The sequence below is a fragment of the Aptenodytes patagonicus genome, chromosome 18, assembly GCF_965638725.1.
Source record: "Aptenodytes patagonicus chromosome 18, bAptPat1.pri.cur, whole genome shotgun sequence".
NCBI classification, from domain to species: Eukaryota; Metazoa; Chordata; class Aves; order Sphenisciformes; family Spheniscidae; genus Aptenodytes; species Aptenodytes patagonicus.
The window spans coordinates 10,971,855-10,998,373 of record NC_134966.1 but is presented as its reverse complement, the minus strand read 5'-3'; the positions used below and the strand labels follow the sequence as shown (position 1 = coordinate 10,998,373).

General features: G+C 41.0%; 1 protein-coding gene across 10 annotated transcripts in view; it reads right to left on the bottom strand.

Moving 5' to 3' along the window:
* Positions 1 to 26,519, bottom strand: part of DAB2IP (DAB2 interacting protein) — a 211,106-nt gene that overhangs the window by 136,898 nt on the left and 47,689 nt on the right. For 9 of the 10 annotated variants that reach the window (XR_012996777.1, XR_012996778.1, XM_076355589.1 and 6 more), the window contains exon 2: positions 7,784 to 7,887. Coding sequence is in view for 8 of the 10 variants with exons in the window: in XM_076355589.1 (XP_076211704.1) it covers positions 7,784 to 7,887 (104 nt within the window). In the remaining 2 variants the exon portion in view is untranslated. Of the gene's footprint in view, positions 1 to 7,783; positions 7,888 to 14,244; positions 14,309 to 26,519 lie in introns of those variants that run through there. The other variant, XM_076355594.1, reaches the window with a different exon arrangement.

Here is a 26,519-nt window from a genome sequence, read left to right as displayed (position 1 = left end):
AACACAGGTTTCTCCTACAAAAGTTTGCGCAGGCTTTCTGGGAAGAGCTTGGAGCTGCTTTCTCACTCTCACTCCTTCCCTGTCTCCAGTCTCTTTCCTGGCACAAGGATGTGATCTTCTGTTGCAGCTCTAAGGATTTTCTGCCGTTGGCCTCCTTTGGACCCTGAACAACAGGTTTTTTTCTCTGAAAGCCCCTGGATTTCACATACCCCAGAGGAGTGGGTCCAGCTGTCCTCAAAGGATGAGAAAGTGTAAACATTTGGAATAGCTAAATGAAATCACTGGAATCGTGCTAATTTACACCCACTGCAGAGCCAGACAACTTGCTGAAATGTTTGTTTTCCCCTTTCTCACCTGGGAACTACACAGCATTTGACTTTATTTTCCCTAGAAACATAAGCTCCCCTGTTAATCCACTGCCTGGGCCTAACATAGGAAGCAAAAATGTGAGTTTCTCCCCTAGTCCTGAATATGTTTCAGTGGTGGTTGGGGCACAGCAATTTAGTAATTCATGGCCATTTCCCTCTTGGTGGAAGCTGCCATCACTGCAGATTAAATAAGGGGGTCTGACTGCCTGCTGTGTGGATCCTTACCCTTTAAGAGCTGATCAAGCTCTATTAATTCTGCTTATACAAAGCATCTAACGGATGCTAACAATGCCAGGTCATCTTCCATCCTCTCCTTACTGCCACATACCAGAGCCAGCCTTGCTGCTGTCCGTACAGACCCTGTGGAACAGAGGGCTTTGCTGTCCAACCATGTCAGTTTGATAGCAATCAAAAGCAGACGAAAACCATGCTCCACCCCACAAACACTAAACCAGGATTACCAATACTTTTAAAGAAGAGCGGCCTCAGTGTGTGAATTAAGCTGTTGATGAGCCCTTATGCCTCTTCCTTTCTGTAAAACTGTCCTTTAGACAGCTGCAGGCTCTGAAAAAGAGACCTCCCTGGAACATACTCAGTTCAAAAAGGAAAATAATCCATACTCTGCCTTGCCGAGTCCTTTTCAGTGAAGCAGGTCATAGCACCATGTCTTTTATCCTGTCATTTCTGTCTCCTGCTTGATGCACATAATAAATCCACAGTGGTTTGAACTGCAGCTCTGTGCTGAAATCTGACAATCCCCCGTATCTTTAACCATGCTGTCTTCCAGTATTCCCCCAACTGGAAACTCCAAGTTTACTTAGAAAATTTTCAATATACAAGGTCAGACTCAAATAGTTAAACATACTATATTTACAATCAGTTTTATTTTCCAATTCTTGTGCTAGGTAGCACTGAGTATGGAAAAAGATTCCCTTTTTTAAAACAGAATCTATCTTTCATGCCTTAACTAGAATTTATCCCATGTCTCATAAATTACATGCAAAAATTAAAGAGCAAAAATACCCAGAGATTTACGTTAACAAGATGACTTAGAAAAATAAGACAGAGGGCTCTAATTTTAATAACAAGCAATTGGAAATTTGACAACATGGGGTGCTGGCAGAGAACGTAAGAAAGCCAGGCATGTCTGACCTGGGAACAATGACTTGGGAGTCCAGAAAAGCACTTACTCATTTTCACATGACAGCATCAAGTTTGAGAAGAATATTTAATTCTCTTGAAACTGATCGAGGATTTCAGAGAAGTAATTAGGAGTAGCTTAGCTAGTGGTTAACACCAGGACTGGGAATTAGAAGTTAAGAAATTCAGCTCAGGACATATTTCCTGGCTTTGCTGCATGATCACATTTAAGTTAGTTAACTTTTCCCTACTTCAGTTTTCCCAGCTGTAAAATGAGGGTGCTAATAACTAGCCACCGTTGCGGAGAGCCTGGAAATCCACCAACAAAAGATGCTTTGAGAGTACAAAGTCTGCATGCTGTTGTTGTACCTGACAAAAAAGAATCTGACAGTCAGGTTAACACTCCTAATTTTTGCAGAACAGTACCAGTAAGACTAGAAATAACTGCAAATGCTCAAAAGGACCTCATTTTTCTTCCGATCCCTAAAATGCTCAGAAACCCAGAGCTTCCAGGCATGTCCTGTTCCAGAAACGGTGGCTGAATTGACAGATACATTCTCAAAGTAATTTACATATTTCTTGCTGCCACTAACACTGGTTATCCAAATTCTGTTGCAGTTGACAGTTTAATGATAATAGCTTTCTGTTTATACATCATCTGTGATGATGTTCCTATTCTCCTTAAATTCAGTCCCCGTAAAAGGAGTACTTTAATGTATGCAGCCACAGACCAAAATGATAGTAATTTTCCCTTCTTGTTGGAATGGTTTAGTAAACAATTACATTTCAATTAAAGACGGGGTGATCATGCCGAGGGAAGCACCATACAACTCTTCACATAATACAGGAAGATAAATTCTCCAAAGTCAAACTATTATAATATAATTTACATGACTGCTTTTGAAAAAAAAATTAAAACAAAATGGAAAATAGTGTATATTATGCACAGGCAAAAACTTGGGAAAAAATCCTTCAGTATCTCGTCCACAGCAGCTTGAACTAGGATTCCATTATTTAGGATTATGTTCAGTGAAGAGGAATGGTAGAAGGGTTACTCACTTTCATCTCTCCAGGAGTTTCCATTTAGTGATACGCCATTAGTATTTAATACTTCATTTATCAAGGATTAAAAACAGGATAGATGGAGGAATGCCATAGAGTAGCTTATAATGTATCACTGTAAATTCAGCTGTGTACCCAACCCAAACAGGCAGAAAAACTGCTGGAAAACAAGTTAACATTACAAGCAGAAGAAGAACTAAAACCTAAAAAGATTTCATATTTCTTTGTGACTATAAATGCTTCATTATGAACGGGCCTGAAAGGCAGAGCAATGACAAATGAACCACGAAGGACAGCTCCTGCTCCAAGACATCACACTCAAAGTGCAGAACAATAGACAACAAGCAGACGATGAAGGAACAGGAGAAAACGAGGAAATGATGATACTCATCTTCATGACTGACAATGAGCCGGTGAAGAGTGTGTTTATAGCACTGGGTTTGGCCTTTGAAGCTTCTCTGAGAATTGCTTCCCTTCCAATTCAATTTACACAATTCCATGGATGGACAGCCTGATCATGTAGCTTATAGCTGCAATGTGCTTTGATTTTGTTTTGTTGGGGTTTTTTGTAGCCAATGTGGCTTCAACCAGAAGAAGCACAGAAGTGTTTTCTGAGATCCTGGAAAGCAAATGATTGATAGTAGAATTGAGGATTAAAGGTCCAGAAAGAAGAAAATCCTAAACCCTATCTAGCATTTTGGGGTAAGAGAGAGTATACAGATGCTTCCTCAGACACAGCTCTGTAAGAAAGGCAGAGAGCCATTTTCAAACCGTTTAAAAATATTCAGACCACGTATGTTATATTAATTCACCCTATTTGGAAGGAGGTTCCTTGCACAGTCAGTGAGGTAGACTAACAGCAAGAAATCATTCTGGTTTCTTGATCCAATCACTTAATCCAACTCTTGCACAAGTTCTTTGGCAATTTGGACTTCTCCTTGGCCTGGGATATTTGCACAGAGAACTAAATAAATCAGGCTCTAATAAAAGCAGTCAATAGATGGCAATGCTCTAATGAGATGGGAGAGAAGTCATCACACAGCAAGTCTCAGCAATCCCACCCTTGCTCTTGATTGCCCTGCAAGGTGGGCAGAGCAGGAGGATTTAATACCCAGGAGAGTTTCCCATCTTCTAGTCCCCATGTTTGATAATATACAACACAAATTTCAGGTTTAACCCATCTCACACCTTAAGCTATTTGGGTTCAATGCAGAGAGGCTAAATGCCTCTCTGTATTCTCCTAACAGGTAAATGTCAGTCAACAGCAAGACCTCACTCATCTCCCCTTGAGCATGGCAAAGAGTCCAGCATTTGCCCTTTGTTACATTGGTGTCTACAGCTCTTGAGCATTATCAGCTGCTGCCAACTACCCATTCTCAGTGGAGACAACTCTAGGTCGCTACCTAAGCAGGCAACATTTTAACTGACATCTCATGCTAAGTCAAGCCTTCTGTCTTTCTTTTTCTATCCTTACATAGTGACTTTTCTTGAAGCACTTGTTAATTAGGTCTCTTCATTCAAGGGGCAGAATCATGACAAACAGGAAGGGTTCCCACAAGACCATTTAACTCCAAAGATGTCTCCTGCAAACGTGTGTGAGGATAGTCAGTCTCTGAATACTGAACTTGGTGCTCAGAGCAGATTCAGAATCAGCGACCCCAAATGAGCAGACACTTGGATTAGAGACTTGGATTCATTAGACTACATCAGATCATACAAAGCTCTGATAGCACAGAAGTTAAGTGAGGTGGGTTTACATGGAAAATAATCATTTTACAACATGAGATAACTAGGACTAGGGAAGGATTTTTCATGTTTAAGAAGCTCTATTAAAAATTTCTTTTTGTAGAAGGAATAAGAATAGCTAGTTCACATACTAAGATGTAGAAATCTTAAGGTTTGATTTTCAAGCTTATATTCTATAACTAAAAAAAATAGCATGAGCTATTGTTTTCCAAAGCTGCTACAAAAACCATAATGCCCAATTAACTGTAACTTGCCTGGCAAACTTCTGTATGGGAAGGGAGCACTTCCACCCTGGTTTGCTTTAGATTTCAAATGAAAGACAGCAACTGGGAGCGCAACACTGTCAAAATAGCTGAATCCAATGGCTCCTGAGCTTACTAGTCCCTTGGAGACTCAACAGCAGAAGGATGGAGATGTCAGGGAAGAACAATCAGCTGTAAAATATGAAAAGCTTACAACATCAAAACCTACAGCAGCAGGCTCAAAAGTAATAATCCCATTACCACTAAACTAAAGCACTAATTACTATTCCCAGTGGCTGGAGTGGACTGACTGCTAATGTTCCTCTGGTTAATGAAGGAAGGTGAGGGAGAATATATTTCTTAAGTCAGACATCTGCTGAAATCTGGGCAGCCATAAAAACTATGTATGTAATGAAGCCATTCATATTAATGGCAATAACATTCAGAGGGCTGAGCAGGAAAAGAAATGAGATGATAGTGGATTGTAACTCAGAGAAGAAAAATGCTCTGTATTATCCATTTGATGACTGCCCTTAATTAATCCATACTGAATAACAGAGCCAGTCAAAGCAAGCAACCACATCCCATATAGGCTGTTTCACTAACAGGAGCTAACCTGCTTAAAGACAGGAATAACTTCTCTAAAAACATAAAGCGGGGTATATGCCATTGGAAAAGGAATAAAGAGCATTTTATTTTCACTGACTACAATTACACTAAGAAAAAGACTCCCAAATCCTCTGTCTTGCAAAGAATCCAGATTTCCCCATCATTCTTTGCCTTTTTCATCAACAAGTAGTACATTGTTTAAGGTTCAAAGGTGCTCATTTACCGAGAGAGACAGATTCTGATAAATGAAAGGCACAAAGCAAAAGCATGCTTATTCAGTTAGCTTTACTGTGTTTCTGTCTGCCATGCTCAGAGCTTTAGAGCATTTGTAACTGATAATCATTTCAGATAGAGGGCATGTGGCTTGTGGAACAAGGGGGTTAGACAAAAAAATTAGTTTCCCTCTTGGCATTGAAACAAGATGCACCTTGCTTAGCAAAAAGGTGATACCACAAGGGGAATCAGACCAAAAAGATGATCCCTCTGTGTTTTGACCTGTTAGAACAGGGAGCTGTTAGGAGAATAACTTTCATCAACTCCAGAAAAAGAAAACCAAACATGCCCCTACAGCAAATGCTTAAAGACATCTCATACTCCATTGTTTTTCTGTTTCATTGTCTTCAGTATTTGCCACATACTGTACACGCGCCTTCAAAACAGAACTCGTCTCCTGCCATCCACTCACTGTTTTCATCACTTCTTCCCATTTCATTTAGCAAATAGGGCAGTACCAAAAAACACGCTCTTATATATTCAGCATGTGTTTCATATAAAGGCTACAGAATATAGATCCACAGAGAATGTTACACATTCACAAACTTACAATTTATAGAACTAAAATAAACTACTTAGACAAACTGCTATTAATGATTCATTCATCAGTGCAAACGTTCTCAGGTGAACTGGGTGTGCTCAGATTTTTTTGATTGCACCATCGTCTTTCCTTTGCAATTCTGGTTCTACCTATCTAGGTTTGTTATGAAGTAGCTGAGCCTGTAAAGTAGGTGTGGCCTGCAAAGAAAACCTATAAACATACATTGAGAAAACCAGCTCCAAGACCATTTGCCTCTTCTCTGAATAAAAATATTTTTGTGCAAACTTATTATCCACATATATCAGACATATTCCTCTTGAAAATATAACCTTCTGATTGCCTTGGCTATCGCTCGTACGGGGTATATCCATCTCCAGCTGTGTATACTTTATGCTTGTACTTATTTTTTTAAATCTCTAAATAGATTTCTCTCTTACTATTACTGGAGGTTACCCTAAATGTTACCCAAAAGACCTTGGTAACGTCAGCTGATTACAAAGGCCCAGCCTCCCAAGACGTTATTGCATTAATTATAGACGTGTCCAGGCTGATGATACATTAGGAAAAAAAAAAAAAAACCAGCTACTCTCAGCTGCATGTTTATTGCCCACTTTCAAAAAAATATTTATTTTAATCCCACCATTGTGCTTCTATTTGTCAGCTGAGTGTACTCCTAAATTAAATAATTACTTGGATTTGATATTATTTGTTAGATAACACAATCCTTGTGGTAAAAATTACTGTGATCCACTCTAGAAGTCTAATATCTGCAGGTTGTTAGAGAGGTGACTTGTATCAGTGGGGAGGTAGTGATAAATACTACTGTGCACATTCTAACTAAAGAAGAAACAAAGACTTTTAACTCATTCCAGAACTGATCTCCAAGGCATGAAAGGGCCTATCTTCTAAAGCTATGAGCCAGCCCAAACATCTGGTCTTGTAGGAGTGCAGAGAGGGTAGGGAGAGGGAGTCCTGTGGTTAGACTCCTTACTCTTCCTCATACTGCAGTGAAACTGTTAGCAACTACTGATTCGTCTGCAGCTCCACAGAGCTAGGGCTCAGCACCGACAGATCCCTTGGTCAACCACTAGCTCTGACTTCTTTGGGTCTTTGGCTCCCTTCTGTAAAAGGGACACAGTAGTGCCCTTCCCCGTGGAGCAACAAGACCCTGTTCATCCTGTTTGATTTTGGTATCACTGTTACTCATGTTAGTGGTGCTGCTCTGTTCCACTCCCAAATGACTTCCCATTCTTTACATACTGCTATCACAACAAAACAGTGATATCAGCAGAGCATCTCAAAGCAAAAGGATTGAAGAAATGGAAAACAGTGAATGGCTCCTCTAGGCTCCTGCTGGGAGAGGATACCAGGCTCTGGGGAATCACCAGCTTGGCAGGTTTTCTGTTAGTTAAGGAAAGGTTCTTCTATAGGAGATTTTCTCTCTGTAGGAGTACGAGGACATACTGTACAGTTGCAGACCAGTAAATACATCTATGAATATACTGCACTGACCTAGGATTCACAAAGGAAACCTCACTAGGAATGTCTCCCAAGTGAAACAACTTACCCAAACCTGCTCCAGATTCAAATTCAGATCTTGTTGCTTTACTAAGAAATATTTTACAGTTGCTTGTTGCTAACAGTATCTAACAACAACACATTTACTTAAAAATAAGCAATCAACTAGTTTCACATACACCACCTCTTCTCTCAGGATGAGCAAGTTCCTCTCCCTTCTGGCAAAACCCCACAACAATCATTAAGATACCATAGCAATCATTAAGATGGGGAGAGACACTTACCGTGACCCGGAAGGGCGTCGTGGCAGCAGGCTCCATGGTGGGGTTCTTCTCAGTGACCCCGCTGGGCATGCTGCGCCTCTGCCCACACCTCTCCGGGGGGGACTCTGTGGATGGTACAGAAAACAAAGGACAATTACAAACACACAAGCACAGGAACAGTCCAGGAACATCAGCAGGCCATGCAAAATGTGGCTTCTTCCTTTGAGATGCCCTTGCAAATGAGCCAACACAACAACCCCGCTGTATCTGCTCGTATTTCCTACAGCCGCCTAGAACAACGTTCAATCAGCAAGACTTTCACCTTCAACAATTAGCATTTTTTATACAACTGTAAGCTTCAGATAATGCCTGACAGGTTGGCATTATCATTATTTCCAGTCTGCAGATGGGTAAACAGAAAATGTATCGAGCTGAGTGAGAATTATATGCAAAGTACAGATCCATGCACTTGTGGACTTGATACTCCTAAGGGAAACTGCTAATGGGGTTACAGGCGCAGGATGCTTAAGTTACCTCTCCAATTCCTCTAGCAATTTGCTTTGTAACTAGGAAAAAATTATTAAATCCTGCATTTGCTAAAGTATAAAATGTGGATAGGAATACTTACCTCCTTCCCTGCTGGTGAGGAAGGCAGGGGGCTGAAAAGGCTAAATTGACAAATATGCCTAACACTGAGAAGGTTTAGAAAGATATTAGGTAAGGTCAGCAACAGCGTTATGAGGTGGTGTTTCCTCGGTTCACAGACCCTCTTTGAAAGCACCATGCAACTCATAAAAATAGATCTATTTCCAAGTTGCCATTCAATGATGCTCAGACCTTGTAACAAGCTTCCCTTCTCAAACCATTCGAGAGCCCTTATTAGCCAAGCATTTCCATCGCCCAAAAGGCAGAGCTGTGTCATCTCCATGCTGTTGATCAGGAAGTCTAGAAAATGGGCAGGGCCTGTGGTCATGATCATGTAGGCATTTAGTGATAATTTCACAAAAATATTCAGGTGTCCAGACTACAGTGTTCTCAGGAGTGGACACATGACATAAGGGCTGAAGAATGCTCCTCCTCGAACAGCGTTGCGGCTCTCCAGGAGGTGAGGAGGCTCCCTGCTTGAGAGGGGACTGTACAGTCTTCTGTATGAATCTACATGGGTCAGAGACCTGCACATGGCTTTGCAAGTTAAGAAAATGTCTTTATATAGATCTCTACAGCGAGGCAAATAGGTTAGAAGTAACAGCTCAATCATGTTTATGAGCAGAGTTTAAGGCCATGTAAAGTGCCAGGAGTACAAAACAAAGCCCTGAGCAAATCTCATAGTAGTGCACCTTCATTTTCAACCACCAGTTACTTTGCTGCTCCTTTGAAAGTAAGCACACGGGATTCTTTTGAGCCGAGTGCTTCTTTTCTGCTTGTCCCTGCCCTGCTGTGGCACTGACCACATCCAACAGTGGGAACTCTACTGTAATTTCCACTCAGAGCCAGACCTTTGGGGACATGAAGAATTTTTAGATTCAAAATCAGCCCAAAACTGTTTAAGAATTGTCAGAATGGGTACAAAAATTAAACAAATATCAGGTGGTATATAAATACACTGGTAAGGTGCAAGCTGGGGAAAGGCTTTTGTCAAAAACTGTCTTCTTTAGGCTTTCTTTTTTTTTGCCACACACCAATACATATCAAAATATTGTCTTCTGCCATCAAATCACGGTCTCCTGAATACAGAATAGTGCAGGCTTCAGAGAAGATGAATGCAGCTTATACTTCTTATTCTCCCAGGCCCCAGAATCTTCTCTACTCTTTTATTTATCCACATCCACTGGGTTGGACTTTTGTTAACTGAAATTCTCCCTTTCTGTAGGCTTCTTTTCCACAAATATTTTCTGTCCTTCATGTCACCTTATCAACAAACCCTTCTGATGTATAGAAATCCCTATAACTTTTGAAAGACAGTGTCTGGATATGTAACACTGAGTTATTTACTAAACAATATGGAATCCAAGCAAAGACAACAGCAAATCAACAACAATTTCAGAATGACACTGAAAAGCAGATTTTTCACACGGTCATTCTTCTCTTTTTTTAAAAATGATGAGCATAAAAATAAATTTAAAAATGGAGCTGAAATAAACATTGGGGGAACTCATTCTCTTACACAATTTCACAGGCAACAGGCATGCCAATGCATATTACATCATTGCTAGGATTCTTGGTTGGGAATGAGAGGTAGCCTGAAGAAGCGTACCTGCTGCAAAAGGAAATTAGATGGTAGACTCTGCTAGAGGGAGGCTTCTACAAATTAGTATGCAAAGAAATCTAAAGATTGAACAACCTATACTTCAGAATGTCTCAGATGATGATGTTCTCGTAACTAGTGTAACTTAGAGGTGGTTTGTTTGCCAATTCTCAGCCTCTGCAATCTGTAATTTGCTGCCATCAGATCTTGGCAAGAAGGGTTGTCCCCTTAGCAAGGTTCTTCCCTTGCCAAAGACTGCCATCACCCGGGATCTGTAAGAAACAATTAATACCTGCAATTTCACTCAACAATTCCTGAGATGTATCTTAAACTATTCCAAAAGGACAGACTGTGAGATTCCACCCATGAACTGGGTGAACTGCCTGTTCAGTAACATCTTCCTTCGTTGCAAATCCCGTCCATAATTCCTCACCAGCGGCCACGTAACCCATATGAGAGCCAGACAGCCAAAATCAGCCAGTTCATTGCTTAAACAACTTCCAGCCAAGCCTTCTAATGTCTTGGCCACTTTCTTTGCAGAATGCCGCACTTTGAATCTCAAGGAGGCAATCAAGTCCTTTGGTGTCATCTCCTTTCACACTAAGGCTCCCACCCCATTCCTTTGAACGGTGGCCTTCTTTTTTTTGGACTGTCATAAAGAAACTACTTGATTACAGCATTTTGAAAGTGAGTTCAAGATGACAAGACACCTGAAGAAGCTGCTTTGCATTTTCTTAACGACCAGAAAAACAAACGTTGTTTAAAGCATTTCTCATACACTTGGCTGGAAAACAGGAACAACAGGATTACGTGAAAAGCGGCTGCAAGAAATGACTTTCCCCAGAGGCCTGCAGCACAGGCACAGAGTGTGCTCCCCAGCCCAGCACACTTCTCACCTTCAGCACAGCGGGAAAGTACTTGCTGTTCCGTATAGGTGTTACAGCACTATTGACTTGCACCACAGTGGTTTGTCAGACCGAAGTGCACAATTGTCTCACTTTCGGTAATCTGTCAATCTGCTTCCTCTTTCAACCACATCGGTCAGACTTCTTCAGAGAAAGGGAGAGTGTGTTATGACCCAGGGCTGATTAATATCTGGGTCTGACTGCACTGAAGTCACAAACTGTACTCTTAAATTCTTACTTCATCATTAAAATATACCCAAAGCCGAGCCAGCAAACACATCAGTTTGATCCAGACCAAAATACAGACATGGGTTAGGACCTAAAGCTTCCTATTACTGTTAAGCTTATGGTTCATAAAGTGTTTGGAGGCCAATCTCCATTTTAGCTTAGTTTAAGCACAGTATCACTGGAGAGGGGAAGCTTTGCAGGAGAGACACATTACAAAACCCTTTGTAAGAAACCAGAAGTAACTAGAAGGAGGGTTGGGTGTGGGTGTTTGGGGCAGAGCGGGGGGAGCTGTTTGTTTTAAAGGGAGGTAAAAATAGCTTACAGGTAAATTAGTAACTCCTAACTACCAGAAGTGTACAGCAGAACAGTTTTACATAGCGAACAGTATGAATACATAAAGGTTTGAACTGCCCTTTTTACTTCTTCAGTGTTAGGGGAAAAGTCTTAGGCCAGGTTACTGGCATTAGCGACGTCTGTATAGCAAGCCCACAGTAACACCACGGCAGCCTGCCACCACATAAAAGGTCGCTGTAAGGCAATAATAAAACCTCTCTCCATAGCCACTAGAGGCTGAAAAAGAACTATCTTAATTTACAGCAGAAGATATTTAGGTTAACCACTGGAAAAAGTCTTCTCTTGGCACGGACAGTTATACGTTGGAATTGATCATCTAGAGAGATAAATGTATGTTCAAGCCTAACTCAAACCTTTCTGTGGCAGAGCTCTCCCTGTCAGGCAAGGTTCAGGTACAATGAGCTTCCTTCCCTCCCCTCTCCTGGGGCAGACGGATACCAGATGATCTCCTGAAATCCCTTCCAGCCTTACTTTCTGTGATTTCTGACAAATTTGCCCACTTGTGCATAAAACAAGCAAGCTACAAGAGATCGGATTCAGTATCTGACTTCAGCCTTTTCTTCACAACCTCTTCACACATCTTCCCCCTCTCCTGAACTTACACTCCATTTCTGGCTGGACAGACTCCACTGGCAGTTCTGTATAGCACAGAGAGTCCAGGGTCCTACGCTGACCTCTGTTACAGACTCACAGCGTGACCCTTGGACATTTTAATGCTTTTCATCAGATTCACAATTGATAAAAACCTTGAAAATCCCATGGGAACACGACAAGATTTCATTAATTAATGTCTGCCATCCATTTTGTATCCCAAGATAAAGGATTCCAGAATGAAGAACAGTATTACTGCAGGCAGCTAACCACAGAATGACATTTCCAGAAGCACTTAGTATTATCAGATAACATCCTCACTAGACAGTGAATTTCTCTGTTAGTTTAACACTATCCCTCAGCTCATAGAAATTCCAGGATTATACCTTCATTTGTCCATTTATTTGCTCTAGATCAGATTTGATCTGAGGACTTAGACACAGTATCTCAGGACACTATTTGCTCTCCCGAAGTCCTCAACTTGTTATGAACTTAAAACCTCCAAATCTTTCTTTTATGACACAGAGCCCCGAAAATCACTGAAGTAACAGTCTATTAAATGAGGATTACAGTGCAGGCATACTGGATCTGAAAACGGATTCCTTGGGTATAGCGAGGAAAGCCACAGTACCCAGCAGCAGAGATGCCAGTGTGCAGAAACGGATGCCCACAGAAAGGGATGGCTTTCCGATTCTCCGCCATTTCCACCAGCCCACAATGCACCCAAATAAAGGAGGGGGTATATACAGATGAGCAATAAGAAGCTGTCTAATCACTGTTGGACAACTGAATCAGGCAAGTGCACCTAAGTATATTACCTGGCCCTTTAGAAGCTCTTAAAAATCTCAAATTTAGACTGGAAAAGGTCCGTAAGTCACTCTGAGGAGGACTGTGGCCATTCTGATAGAAATTCCTCATCTAATTTTCTCCTCGTTTATATTTTTTCTCTACTTTTCTAAGCTTGCCCAATGATAACTAGGCATTTCTACTCACACTCTGTTTTACTTCCACTCTGCATGTTGTAGAACTGTGCTCCTGTGGGCCCTCCCAATTCTTTCTCATGACCATGTACTAAATCTCCCCATAAGCAGCACTGTTCAATGTCTGCCACAGGCTGACGCTGGGCTGGGGCTCATCCACGTTATGCAATCACTGAAGCAAGAAGAAACAAACAAAAGTGCTTCCTGCTTTTCCAAATATTTACAGAAGGCTGCAATGTTTTGGGTTTTCCCCAGTGCAGGATAAGATCTTCAAAGAGAAACTTATTTGAAATTATCAACCCCCTGAAACCTCTCCCAGGTTATCACACATAGTTGGGTCCAAAACGCTGCTTGGTGTGTATTGCACTAGGATTTTTTTTTTTTAAGTTGCCAGGGCTGAAAGCATCCCCCTGAGTTCACTGCCAACAGGAGGACACTGTAAACATTGCACATTAATTTAGGACCTAGGGCTTATGAATATTTCTGAAACTGTTTCTGTAAAGTAATAAACACGTGATTTGTTAACTAATTCAAGGCATTTGAATTGACAGAGTAATTAACCCCTACTACACTTTTCCATGCCTGTTCTTCATGCTGTGGAATAGTTACAGAGCAGCGTAGCAATCCCCCCCAAGGCTTCCAGGTCATCAGCAGCAGAACAGACTGTGAGGAACTCCTGGCACCAAAGCTCTTGTTTAACCCACTCAACATCACTGCCTTCTTCGTTGCAACTTCTCAGACACTGCTACAGAGCAGGTCATTATGTGTAACAAACACACAAACGATATTAATACTGTTTACTTTTCACTTAGCAAGTGAGATGTTTTTACATTTGCATTACCTGCTCTTGTGAATCACAGCTAGTCCAAGAGATCATCAGGATTATGCTCTCATTAGTGGGAATGAAATACATTAACTCCTTCTGTTTGTGCATCTCTCTTCACGCCCTCCCCCTCTCCTGCTCTCCTCTCACGCACAATTCCAGGGATCAGCCAGTGGAAGGGACAGTATTAACAAAAGCAAAGAGAACCAGCTGGAAGGAGTAACTAACAAGCAGGCACTTCCCAGCAAGTTGATTTTCTGATATGAAACTGTTCCAACTCCAAACAAGAAAGGGAGGTACAAATCTGAATGAGCGTCAGAGAAGTTAGCAATGAGAAAATGTCTCCCTCAACTCACCAAAAGGAAGCTGTGCTTGTCAGCAACGCACATGCCATGGCACTCCGAACAAGCCAGGAATAAGAGGAGAAGTAGAGATGATGACTTCATCAGAGGCAGCAAGAAAGAGAAGTATGACTGGAATGCCAGACAAGCCAGCAGCGCTGGGGAGACACGGCAGGAGGCCAGGTTCTTGCACCGTACCGCAGTGACGTGCTTTAAGGAAAGGAGACTTTAGAGGCCAGTAAAAATTCACCAGATCATCTGGATGTAATGCAGAAAACTAAGAGTTGGTCAGAACCAAAAGCTGGTAGAAAAGATCCTGCAGGCAGCCCTCGGAGAGGTCAGGCTGGCTCCCGACCTTAGGCAATGATCCGCCAATGAAGGTGTGCTCCTCCCTGTCCTGCCCCATCGGTTTAGTGCTTGACATCTCCAGGGTGCCCCAGAGAGCTTACCAGGGTGGAGTTTCTGTGAAACCAGAGGGAACAGGAATTACCGGTCTCCTCATACAATTATACTCTGTGAATTAAGTTTATTGCTTAATGAATTTAGGTGTTATTCCTCTAATTTCTGCATTATCTAATAACTCCTTACTACAAACTCAACAGAGGAGAGAGGAGGCACAAAGTAACAGAAGTGATTTATTTAACATGGCTCACAGTAGCGTTTATGAATTAAAAACAATCCCTGGAGAGTAGATATTTGTAGTGTCTGTGTGATTCCGAATACTCAAAAGAGGCTGAAGAAGAATCTACGTTTCAGACAGCTTTAGGAGGCCACATGCATCCAGGAGGGAAGACGGATCTTTAATCTGAATCCAAAGGAGTATTTAGAAGCTACTGTTAGAATAGTGGCACTTTTTAAAAGTGGAATATTACCCCGGGAATAAACAAAGACAGAAAATAATAAATACTGAGGTGAGGCAACTTTCCCCTTCACCAGGCATGAATAACTTTGAAAGGGAAAGCAGAGATGCAAAAATGTCTGAGTTCCAACGGACAAAGGTCAGTTAAGAACCACTGACAGGTTATGAATGCCCTTACTCACACTCTCTTTCTGCTCCCGGCAGCTGAACTAGAAATATAGCTGCAAGGCCAGTTTCGTTGTTCAATTACCTGGAGAACTATTTATTGGAACATATCACCCAATGCCCTGCTGATCCCTCGGTGAATTCCAGTTGATCTCTTACAGCAATATTATAACCATTATGCCACACAAAATTAATTAAAAGTCAAACCTTTATTAGCCAATAAAATTGACTTTTAAATAAAAATGGTCATGAAGCAAAAGTTTAGGGCAGGTAATGCTGCCCTCTGAAAAATCAGACTCATCTAAAAGCAAAGCTAATGAACACTCAGAGTGGGTATTCTCTAGGCTAATGAAAGTTTGTGTCACTACCACTTTTTATATTAGAATAATTTCTTTTTGCATCTTAGAATCTCTAGCTTAAATACATTTCTATAAAGCACAGCAATCCTACTGGCTGTACCCACAACTCTTCCATGTCAGAATCAGTGATTTACTCCCCACTCATTTAATGCCCTGAGCAGAAATAGTTTCACATGTTCTCATGCTCTTACTACCTTTTCAGACAATTAAGGATAATGTTTACAGAACTATAGCTTGTAAAACAAATTCTCACTTATCTAACCTTTTACATACAAAACAAAAAAATAAACTGGGATCATTACTTGCCTTTTGTGCTACACTCTGGCACAAAATATTTAGAATTAAACAATTAGAGGCTGGTTCTATGCCTATAGCGAATGCTATCCACAGTGACTACACCAAACAGATCCAGCTTCTTACCATTACCTTTGTTTCTGTCACAGATGACTTAAGCGTTACAAAAACACTATATTCAGCTTAACAGGGGGAATGCTGTCTCTGACTCAACTGTGTCCCTGCCTGAAAGCATAAAAAGGCACCTGAAGCACCACTCAGAGCCATACAATCCTCTGCAGCTACAAGAATGGTGGCTGGGACAGCTGTGTGAACTGAAGAGCCTTATTAGAACTGCCTGGAAAACAGAAAACAATTCAAGTCACAGAAAACATCAGACCACACTGTTTCCCATCAGCTAAAAATTATGACCATCTTCTCTCAAAAGCAGGACTAAGATGTTCCGCAAGAAGAGCTTTTTCTTTTTCTTTGTTAAGTAATGATTTGAAGTGACATTGACCTTTGCCATAGCACGCTGTGCACTTTAACGGATCTCATACCATCTCTGTGTCAGGTTCCCGGGTATCATGTACTGTGTAGTATTTAATATTCCTCATACTGCTCCTGAGTAAGTGCTATTAACAGCTCTTGAATCTAGCACTGAAAAAAACTGTGCTATTTTGCTGTGTATTTGATATGTATCTACTCCTCTATTTTCTCTAATATTACCCACTAAGAGAATTCTTTTCCCAGCAGCATGCCAAGGTGCTTTTTGATGTATGCAAGCAGAAATGGGACTTACTGTCCTTTTCTCGTGTCTTTCTGTGGGCTTTGGCTGCCCAGTTTTGCAGCCTCTTCTCTCCTGGAAAGCTCAGTTAGGCCTTCCACCCTTCAAAGCTGGAATAAGCTGTGTTTCTACTATCACCCAGCAGTGGGGTAAAGGGAGCGTTGCTCTGATATAACAGAAATCCAGCTGCCTCACTAGAGGGAGCTGAAGCCCCTTCGCTGGCCAACCTAACCCACAGCACTGACCGAGCAAGAGGACAAAGGAGGTCTGTGCTGCCTGGAAGAAATCTGCTTCTGACACAGACACCAGGGGTGTGGGATTTCTCTCTGGTGTTGTTTATCTGCTTGTTTAGTTGACGTTCAGTATTGCCGACAGTTAAGAGGACTTCCCCTGTCCTTCTGTACGCTCCTTTGTGCCTTTCAGTGCTGTGGAGGGCCATTCCCGGCACAGCCAGGTGGCTAACGCCTCTCCTCTGGCCAGTTCACATCCCCACTGCAGATGCTGGCCCTCTCCACGTCCTGCCTTCATTCTTGTAGCTTAGTGATAGATACCTAGGGCAAATTCTGCCTTCCTAGAAATTGATGGGGAATAGATTCTTTACCTGAGGAGACAGATGAGACATATTTGTCAATAAAAACATACTCCCAGAGGGCAAAAAGGAAAGGAGAAGAAAATAGCACAAATGGGAAAGGAAAGCTTAGATAATTCTCAACATGAGGAGTTTGAAAATATACACACTAACCTCTCTGTACTACAAAACTGAAGAAGGGTCCACGTCCAAAAGAAAGACATAGCTGCAGGTCCCCAGACCTGATGCCAGAGTGGTGACAGGGAGAGACTAAAGGCATCCAGAAAATTAACCCCCTTTCAAAAAATAAATAGCAAAACATGCTGATTGAGCAGCCTTTATTACAACTCCATTTCTACTGTCTTGGGTTTTTTAAACTAGATATGTGTATATATATTTAGTATTTTTAGTCTTTATTTATCAGTCTCTGAAATAAAATATGTATGATATTTATCTTTCTTTGGTATGATGTCTAGAGAACAAATTCGTCTTTTGCTAACGGCATATCATTAGGAGCCTTTTCTCCAGGGTAAAATTGGAATCAAGCACAAACTTTAAAAATACATCAGAAAAAGATGAAATTCTAGCCTGGTTGGGGACCAGATCATGGAGACTGCTAATACCCTGGTTAAAATGGAAAGGATGATAAAGTGAAGTGGAACATCAGCTTCCTCCCATGTGATGATAAAGACAAGCAACATGGAGTCTGGAGAACAAGAAGTCAGCTCTGGGGAGATTTAAATTAGGTCCATCCATCATGCTTAACATTTCTGCAAAGATTCAAAACTGTTACCGTGCTGCTTTCTTGCAGCACTTGATCAGCATGGCTGCCTGTTCACAGAGGCAATCCAAGGCAAAGGAGAAACTTTTATACTCTCTGTAATCTGTGTCACTGCGGACATAAACCATGCCACCTATACACACTGTGCGGGACAGGGCAGGGAGCATACAGCCCTCTTTCACTTGAGACTGCCAGGAGCCCCAGTGGGCTGAAGCACCGTCAGTGGCCAGCTGCCTCTGCAGACTGCCGGCCCAACACAAGGCGGCCATCAGCACGTGGCGGTGGAGGACCACGGACACCTGCCAGACGGTCTCACATAGCCTTCGGCTAACCTCACAGGATCCCTGCAGCAGAACGGCTGGAGAATGGACTGTCCCTTCTGCAGCTAAGTCTCTCCAGTGATTTCAGTACAGCTGACACAGGTCCTGCCAGGCCTCCCGTTTCATTAAGACTCCTGGGATTGCAAAAGGGAGTTGGAAATCTCACAAGAACAGATTGTGTTGCAGGACATTGGCCCTCTTTGCTTCCAATTTCAGAGAGAGCTAAAAAGTATAGAGCCACATAGTGCCACAGCGGCGGCTCCTGTGAGACGGGAGATGCATATCCAGATCGCAGCCATATTTTTGTCTCCCGTTAATGAGGTTTGTTTCCTTGGCAAGGTGTTCTTATGTTTGGTTTGGGGCTTTTTTAATAGCTGTCTTGGACAGGTGAACTACAAACCAGTTCAGAACAGTTTACCTTGTGTGTGGAGTAGCAGCACAGTATGAATGAAAACTTTGCGCAGTTTAATTACTAGGCCATTTTTCCAGTCGTGTGTGGTGGCTGCTATAACAGGTCTGTACTGGCAAAATGCAAATTAAATAAATAAATACTTAATTTATAAGCATGATTCATCAGAGGTTTCATCTTCTACAGCAAAGAAACAGATGTTCTATTGATGGCACTTCATTAGAGAGATAAATGGGGTCACATACATATCGCTATTCACATCCATCTGCATAATAGACCAAACATTAAGATTTGAAATTCGCATAGTACATGCAGCTCTTACATCAGTCTGAAAGAGTCTTAATGCCCACAGCCAATTAATCCAAGTTAGATTGCCTTAACATTGAAGGAACTTTAATATTGTTCAAGAAAGCAGAAGGTTGGGATTTAACACTGGCTATTTAGGCTACAGTTTCACTGGAAACACAGAATAATAACAGCTTTTAACTAACTGGATTTTTGGTAGCTGCTGGACAAAATATAGTATCCCTCCTGATGAAGCAACTCAAAGACAGTATTAAAAAGCAGCAGTGACAGGAAAATCTGAAAACACTGTTCTTCCTCCAGTTACAACTATCAAAGGTTAGGATTAGGGGCAGGGTTAGGGATAGCTGAGAGGTTTTTTTCTGCTTTTCCCAATTATGCAGGAGGCCTAAGAGTTCTCCTACCAAATAGAAACAAGTCTCCTTCATTTTAATATGCATTAGATAGATAGAAGGTAATGCTTATAAGAAGTGTCACCTTCTCTGCCAACCTGATTATTTTTTAAAGGTGAGTGCTTACACAAATGTTCTGCATTTGCTTATGTGTGGATGTGGGAGTGTATGCACACGCATGCATGTCAGGATACAGTACGTCTGCAACACACTGGCAATCTACCTATGTATTGCTGCAAATGCATCCTGTCCTTACTAGTGTTACTCATACATCTTTCTTCTAGCTGTTCAGACTCTTTTCAGCAATTGTTTTATATTCCATAGTTCCTAATTGTGGAACATAAATCCTAATTTATTGTGGCTGATATATTTCCTTTGGGGGTGGGTGGGTATTTCTGCTTCTCTTACACATGCATGCTTTGAAAACATACTTGCAGGTGTCAGCTTTACAGGCTCACTTTTTAGTTTTCAAGCAAGCATCGCCAGTGCCAATGAAAGAGACAGGAAAGAAAATATTAAAAAGCAGTCATGTTTTCTTATTTCATATAAATACTAGTGTGCCGCAGACGGACATACAGAAACCACCATTCAAACTACTATATTCCTTTAAGCAACTAACCTATAGCAATTGTGCTAGCTTTGCGGTTGTGTTGCCATGCTTTTTTAAGTGATATCCACTGTTTACCTACAAACAAAATGTGTAGTAGATTACAAAAAGGGATCTAGCAGGGCAATATTCACTTGTACATTTCACATCCTATTTTTGAAGTGGGAGGGAGCGGGAGGATGTTCTTACCTACACTAACACTGACACTTGCATTTTCCGTCCTAAAAAATATGCAGGGTATATGTAGGGGTTCCTTCCTCCACCACGGAACTGCAGTCACTCTGAGGAGCAATACGGTAGCTGTTCAGCAACACACTGCAACACTGCAGAACAATTTAGCACGTGTTGTGAACAACATTCACTCTTCCTGGGGAGATTAATGCACTACACCCCACTCTCAGAAATTTTATCTTGGTATTCACCCAAAAATCAGCTGGTCCTAGGAGTAAAGTTATGTAAATGAACACCAAATGTTCTCACTTTAAATACGCCAGCCAGATCAAAATTTGTTCTCATCTAAGGGTATAAAGGTAATAAATGTTAACTTTTGACTGCTAAAAATGTAAAGGGAAAATATCTTTCATTTAAAACTTGCTCGTTTCGTTACCATGGACACTGCTTAATCATGAAGGATGACTATTACTTGTTCCTATAGTAACCAAGAAGCTTAAGAAGCATCCTGTAATTTAACTCCAGATGCCAAATTTTACAACAGTCCACCTATTACCACATTTGGATACTTCAGAACAAGCCCAGGCTTGATCTCCGGCTCTACAAGAAAGTCACTGATGCAGAAGTGCTGTAAGAAATAAAAAATGTGAGCACATAATGTACAAAAGAAACTTGCACTTCACATAAATTGGTTTCTTCAAAAAGAAACATTAAGTGCTCAGCATCTGAGGATTCCTTTTTCAGTGTAAATGTTAATGAAGCAAAACTTTGGCCATCTTTATTCTTGTCAATGTTTCTCAAAGTCTATACAATTGCAGGGCATGTTTTTCCCCAAAGTGAATGCTTCAACGCTCAACTTAAAATGCACTTCTGAAGTAATGCTGAGTAGCCAGTATTCATAAACGAACCTCTGAAAGCAGATCAGGACTCCTAGCTCTCAAGAATAAACCTACAATAAAAACATATGTCCCTCAAGCAAGCAAGAAGCAATGGACGGGACAAACCTTCCAAATTCAGGCAACCAATGTGTTGCTCTAGACAGCCTTTTACAGTTTTTCTGCTTATTAAAAAAAAGCATAGCACTTGCCTAGCGTTACTCCATAAAGCTTTACCTTCAGCACCACCAAAGAAATTTCAGTCAGAAGCTTTGTCTCCTGTAGGTCTGGGGAGATGAGGCTTCCAGAAATTACCTGTGGCTGACACTGTTTCTTGACCCTCACCAGTTCTGTATTGGGTATGAATTCACAGTTTTCAAAAAGCCACCAATTTTTACATTCACCGATTTCCAAAGGGCCCTGAGGAAACTTAGTTTAAAAGCCTGACCCCAATGCTGTATAAAACAGTGAAATGAGTAAGGAAGTTCTGGGCTTTGTGCACCTTTTTTGAGACACATATACACAAACACACAAGCAATTAATTTCTAAATTTAAAATATTCTCTGCAGTGTTTAAAAGGGAAGCAAACTACCTTCAGCTAGAGTCAAAAAAGCAAAACTGGTATTTCCCAAATATGGAAAGTGACCCAGCTCGTTCCCTGTCTCTGTTGAAAGCAGAGTAAATGAAAGGATTATAGAGTGCCTTCAGTGCAATAACTTAAGGGATTAGTGGCACACTAGAAGGCCTTCAAGGGAAATATAGGTTTAAAAGCTTTAAAAGGCAGCTCTGTGTCTAAATTGTTTGGACTGCCACAGCTGTAAGGAGACAAACTTACTCTAATACATAAGAGATCATGAAAAGTCTGCTGAAGCCCCTCTAAGCATGCTTTTGGAAGCAATTCTTTTTTGGACTCAGACCAGGATTTTTAACCTCCTCATTTATTACCTATGGCTTTTAGATAAAACCTCACTCTGCATTACTTGGGAGCAACTCTGCTACTTATTTCCTTTCAGAGTAATCAGCCCCTCTTAGCAACAGTGTAAGGGGAAAGTGAGGTTACTACCAGAAGGAAAGGACTTAAAATAGAGATAAGTAAAAGATGAGCAAAAAGAGACAACAGTCAACCTTCAAGTAGCCTGAAAGTTGCTGGTACAATTCCCAAATTCCTGTCACAGCATTAAATGAGCTGTTCCTTGGATAGTAATTTCCTGAGTTACTCCTAAGCAGTATTGACAATTCTCACAACTTCATCAAGACTGTTGCTATATTTAGTTATCTCTTGAAGATGCAGCTGCTGGGACCATGGGACATTCAGGTATCGGACTATGGTCAAGATTGTAGAGAAGAACATGAGAGTCAAAACTCCTGAGTTCTCTTCTTACCTTGTAGCAAAAGGAAGTCTCAGAGAAAAATACGGAGCTACTGGAGTTTGTGCCATTACTCTGTCATTGACCATCCATGGGATTTCCTGCAAGTTATCCCTGGACACCTCACTGGTTAAATGAGAATGCATCTACCTAAGGCTTCTTTCAAGTCCATGAACTATTTGCAGTTCTTATAAACGTACTAAAGAAAATCAAACAATTGTTATAAGGCAGTGTTTTGGTTGTGCATGAAGATACTCAGAAGGCGTTTACTGTTTTGGGTAGTGCCACAAACACCACAGTGGACATGTAGCCCACACTAATGGTATCAGCAGACACATACACCTTTCCAGTTGCCCAATTTCTTCAAGGTTTTGGGTTCTTTAGTCAAATCTGCTTCTTTTCAAGCCGCTTATCTGACTTGCAAAGCTCGCTGTCCCTGCCTCAGCCCACGTACACAGCTACAGCTGCTGACACTGAATCAAGGTGGCTGTGTTGCCCTTCATAAGCCTTCCCCCATGTTCCAAGTTACTCCCTACAGCTCTCCTGTTTTTCTTTTCCTCCCCTCCTTTCCCCCCTTTTGTGTCTCACTATCAAAACTCCATATCCAGCAAGTCTTAAATCGCCTCCTCTGCAAAGTTCCTCTTAAAATTTGACAGAAGTTACAACACATGAAAATCAAAGAAGGAAGAAAATACAAAGCTCTCAAAACTGCAGGATATTGTTGTTAAGAGGACAGGTGAAAAGTAAATAAACAGTAAGGTTTATTAGCCTGTCACAAGCAAATAAAATGACTGGTCCCCCAAATCCCAAACATTCTCCAAAAAACACCCCATAGTTTGTTAACATTGCACGTTGGGCACGATATGATGGTTTAACTGCACTGTAGCTCCAGACACTAAATGGCAGCACTGACCAGTGGTTACACACAACATGGCTGATGAGGAAGTCTGTGTCTTTGGAAATAGAGGCTGTTCCTTCCACTACTGACGACAGCAAGATGGGATGGGATATTTGTAAATCTTGCTTACTACATGTGGGTTTCTAGCTTACTGTGCAAATACCAGAAGGGCTAGTGCTCCTTGGAAATTCACTCTGATGTTTTCAATGGCTCCTAATGGGAAGTTTTAAAACTTGATTCATTTTTAACCTAGGATATTGACACATTTGTCACAGAAAATACTTGCTAAGTTTTGATGTTTCTGCATTTCTGACATACTTCTAAAGGAGGTGGTGTAGGTCAGTGTGGCATCACCAGCACTGTAGGACCAAAAGACGGAGCTCAAGGCAGTACTGTCACTATCCTCCTACTGAAGGAGGATGCCTTTGCCTCCATAGACAATAAATTCACTCTAAATTTTTATTAAATGGAATCTTAGAATTCTACATCCATTGTTTTCATATCAAAACAATTCAAGAATTCCCCCATCATGCACTACTTCCCAAGTTATTAAATTTAGTATAGATCTTTATTAGACAATTAAGCATTGAACAAATATGGCAAAGTCTCAGCTGGAGCACTAGTGCTAAAAATAGCATGGCTGCCAGTGAATATTTCTTACAAATAGTACAGCTTAAAAAATTTTGCATATCTTTTCTATGGGCATCTGTCAGCCACACTGTTAAAATTTCAATGAAAAACTGCAAGAGTTCTGCGGTGAAATAGAAAATGCCACAAAAGAGACTTGAAAAACAAAGTGATGGCCATTAAAAACTGTGAAGCAGGAAGATCTCCTTTTCCTGACATTTAAAAGACACCACCCTTGGAAAAAAAACCCTATTGCTAATGTTTATTACTGGACTCTTCACTCGCCTGCTCCCAGCCCTTAAATGAAAAAATTGTTTATGCAATATTTTTTAGAAAAATTATAGGTATTCTAATGATTTTAATAATAGGTATTCACATGGTTTGGATTCTTCAAGAAATCTCACATACAGGAGGCAGGCGAAGTGTACACATGTACTCCTTTGGCTATCCAGAATATAAGGCAATATAATATAATACAATACAATAGAATTGTACTGTTGATTGGCTACTGAAGTGAGTAACTTAAAACTTAAAATCAAGTAAATTATAAATTAAGAATGGGAAGAATGATTCTAAGTTTGAAATGACGCCAGTGCTGCCCGCCGATGCTTGTGACTGGAAGGTGGCCAAGCAGGGCAGCCCACACAGGAGTCCCAAGGTACAGTGACTTGGTCTCGCCTCAGGGACCAGATCGGCCAGGCAGATTGACCAGTAATATGTTATTATGCTCGTCTTTCTTTCCAGACTTGGCTTCCTACTGACCATACCTCATTCAGTATCAACCACTGGTACAGAAAGATGTGCTGAAAAGGCAGAATCACTCATCTTGTCAAATTTTGTAGGATATGAGTCAGAGGATAACAGTAAAACTGGAACATTTTACTCAGATTTCTGCCTGCCAATATAAATACATGCAACACATTGGCATACTTGTATTTGCAAGGGTAACACTGTATAGTTCAAACTTCTACATGCTGATGCAGAATCAGTTTCTTTTAATAAAAAATCATATTCTTTAGTCATACAGACCGTTACAAGCTGCTAAATGTTTGTCAGAGAGACATGGTCTCTCTCAACAGATTTATTATATAACAATCTAGATGCAATCCGAAAGATCAGAACAACAACCCAGTAACAGGAGCGAGTGTGAAAGCGGAGGTTATAGTAACGTGTGCCCTTTATAGGCAGGTGCAGAGATCGGGTTCTGATGGTGGTATTGCATTTACGACGACTATGCAGTTTGTTAAAAATAGACACCACAGTAAGAAAAATCAAGGCTCAGGGGCACATATTGGTTTGGCATGCAAAAAAAAAGAGGGCATTGTAAGTGCAGGGAGGTGTTCTGTTTGGACAGCACACAACAAATTACTTACTTGCTCATTTATTCATTAGTTGATTATGGCACTGTTCTTCTGAGATACATAGGTCTGGTCAATACTGATCTATCAGGAAAAGTAGGTTCAGATATGATGCAGGTATTCTAATACCCAGACCCTTGCCATAGCTAGAACTATCTAAGCTAAACTTCATTTAAAGTAAGTGCAGACAAAAGACATCCATTGAAACACACATGCTTTCAACAATCTGAAAGGCATGCAGCTAAGTGTAATTCAAAGAAAAGTTAATTGTGGGTCATGAAAAGAACAAAGTATTGTTTGAACATTTAATGCGAATTATTTACTCACAGAACCCTGAATCTTACTTAACAGTATAGTGGGAATTTTCAGCAAGAGAAAAATTTCTAATCAGAATGAGAGAGAGATCCCTTCACCCTACAACAGCTAATACAGTCATGTCCAGGGCACTGCCCTGGGCTACAGGACAAAGTCCTGCAGAGGTGGAAAGGGAGAAGTTCCACGTGGCACTCCCTGTCGAACATCACTTTTTGTTAACATGCTGCAAAATAGATTTTCAGCTAGGAAAGATTAGAGAGAAGTGTGCGAAATTTCAGTTAGCTTTAAATATGATAAAACCTCCTTTGTTGCTATGTCATTCTGTTACATGCTGGGATGGTTTTCAGGTCTCTGCTTCCCTTGTTCCAAGTGAGTGCCTTAACCTCTAAGGTATTGGCTATTCGGATATAAGTTGATCTCTCATTTATTACTTAAAAGGTTTTTATTTCATCAAACAGAGAAAGAAAGACTAAATTCCAGCCCTTTTCAAGAGATGTGTATCTGAATAGCCTGCGCTGAGAAAAGAAACAGTCTGACCTTAGCCTCCAAGCTCTCAGTGTTTGGTGTACTAAAATACTGGGCTTTGCTGAAGATCAGTCAGTTTTCTCTTCACAGCAGCCATCAAAGAAGAAGAAGAAGAAAGCCTGTTTAACAAAAATCCTTTTTGCAGAACACCTTGAAAAGCATTTGTGATAAACAGAACTTAGAGCAAGACATTTCTGTCCAAGGAGCTGAGAGAGGCAGAAGTGTCAGGAACACTAAACCTTCAAGATCAGGAACTCAAAACGTTCTCAAATTCTTAGAGCTTTGATGACAACTAATTGCCTACAGAGTTTTACAGAAGAAAGACCTGAAG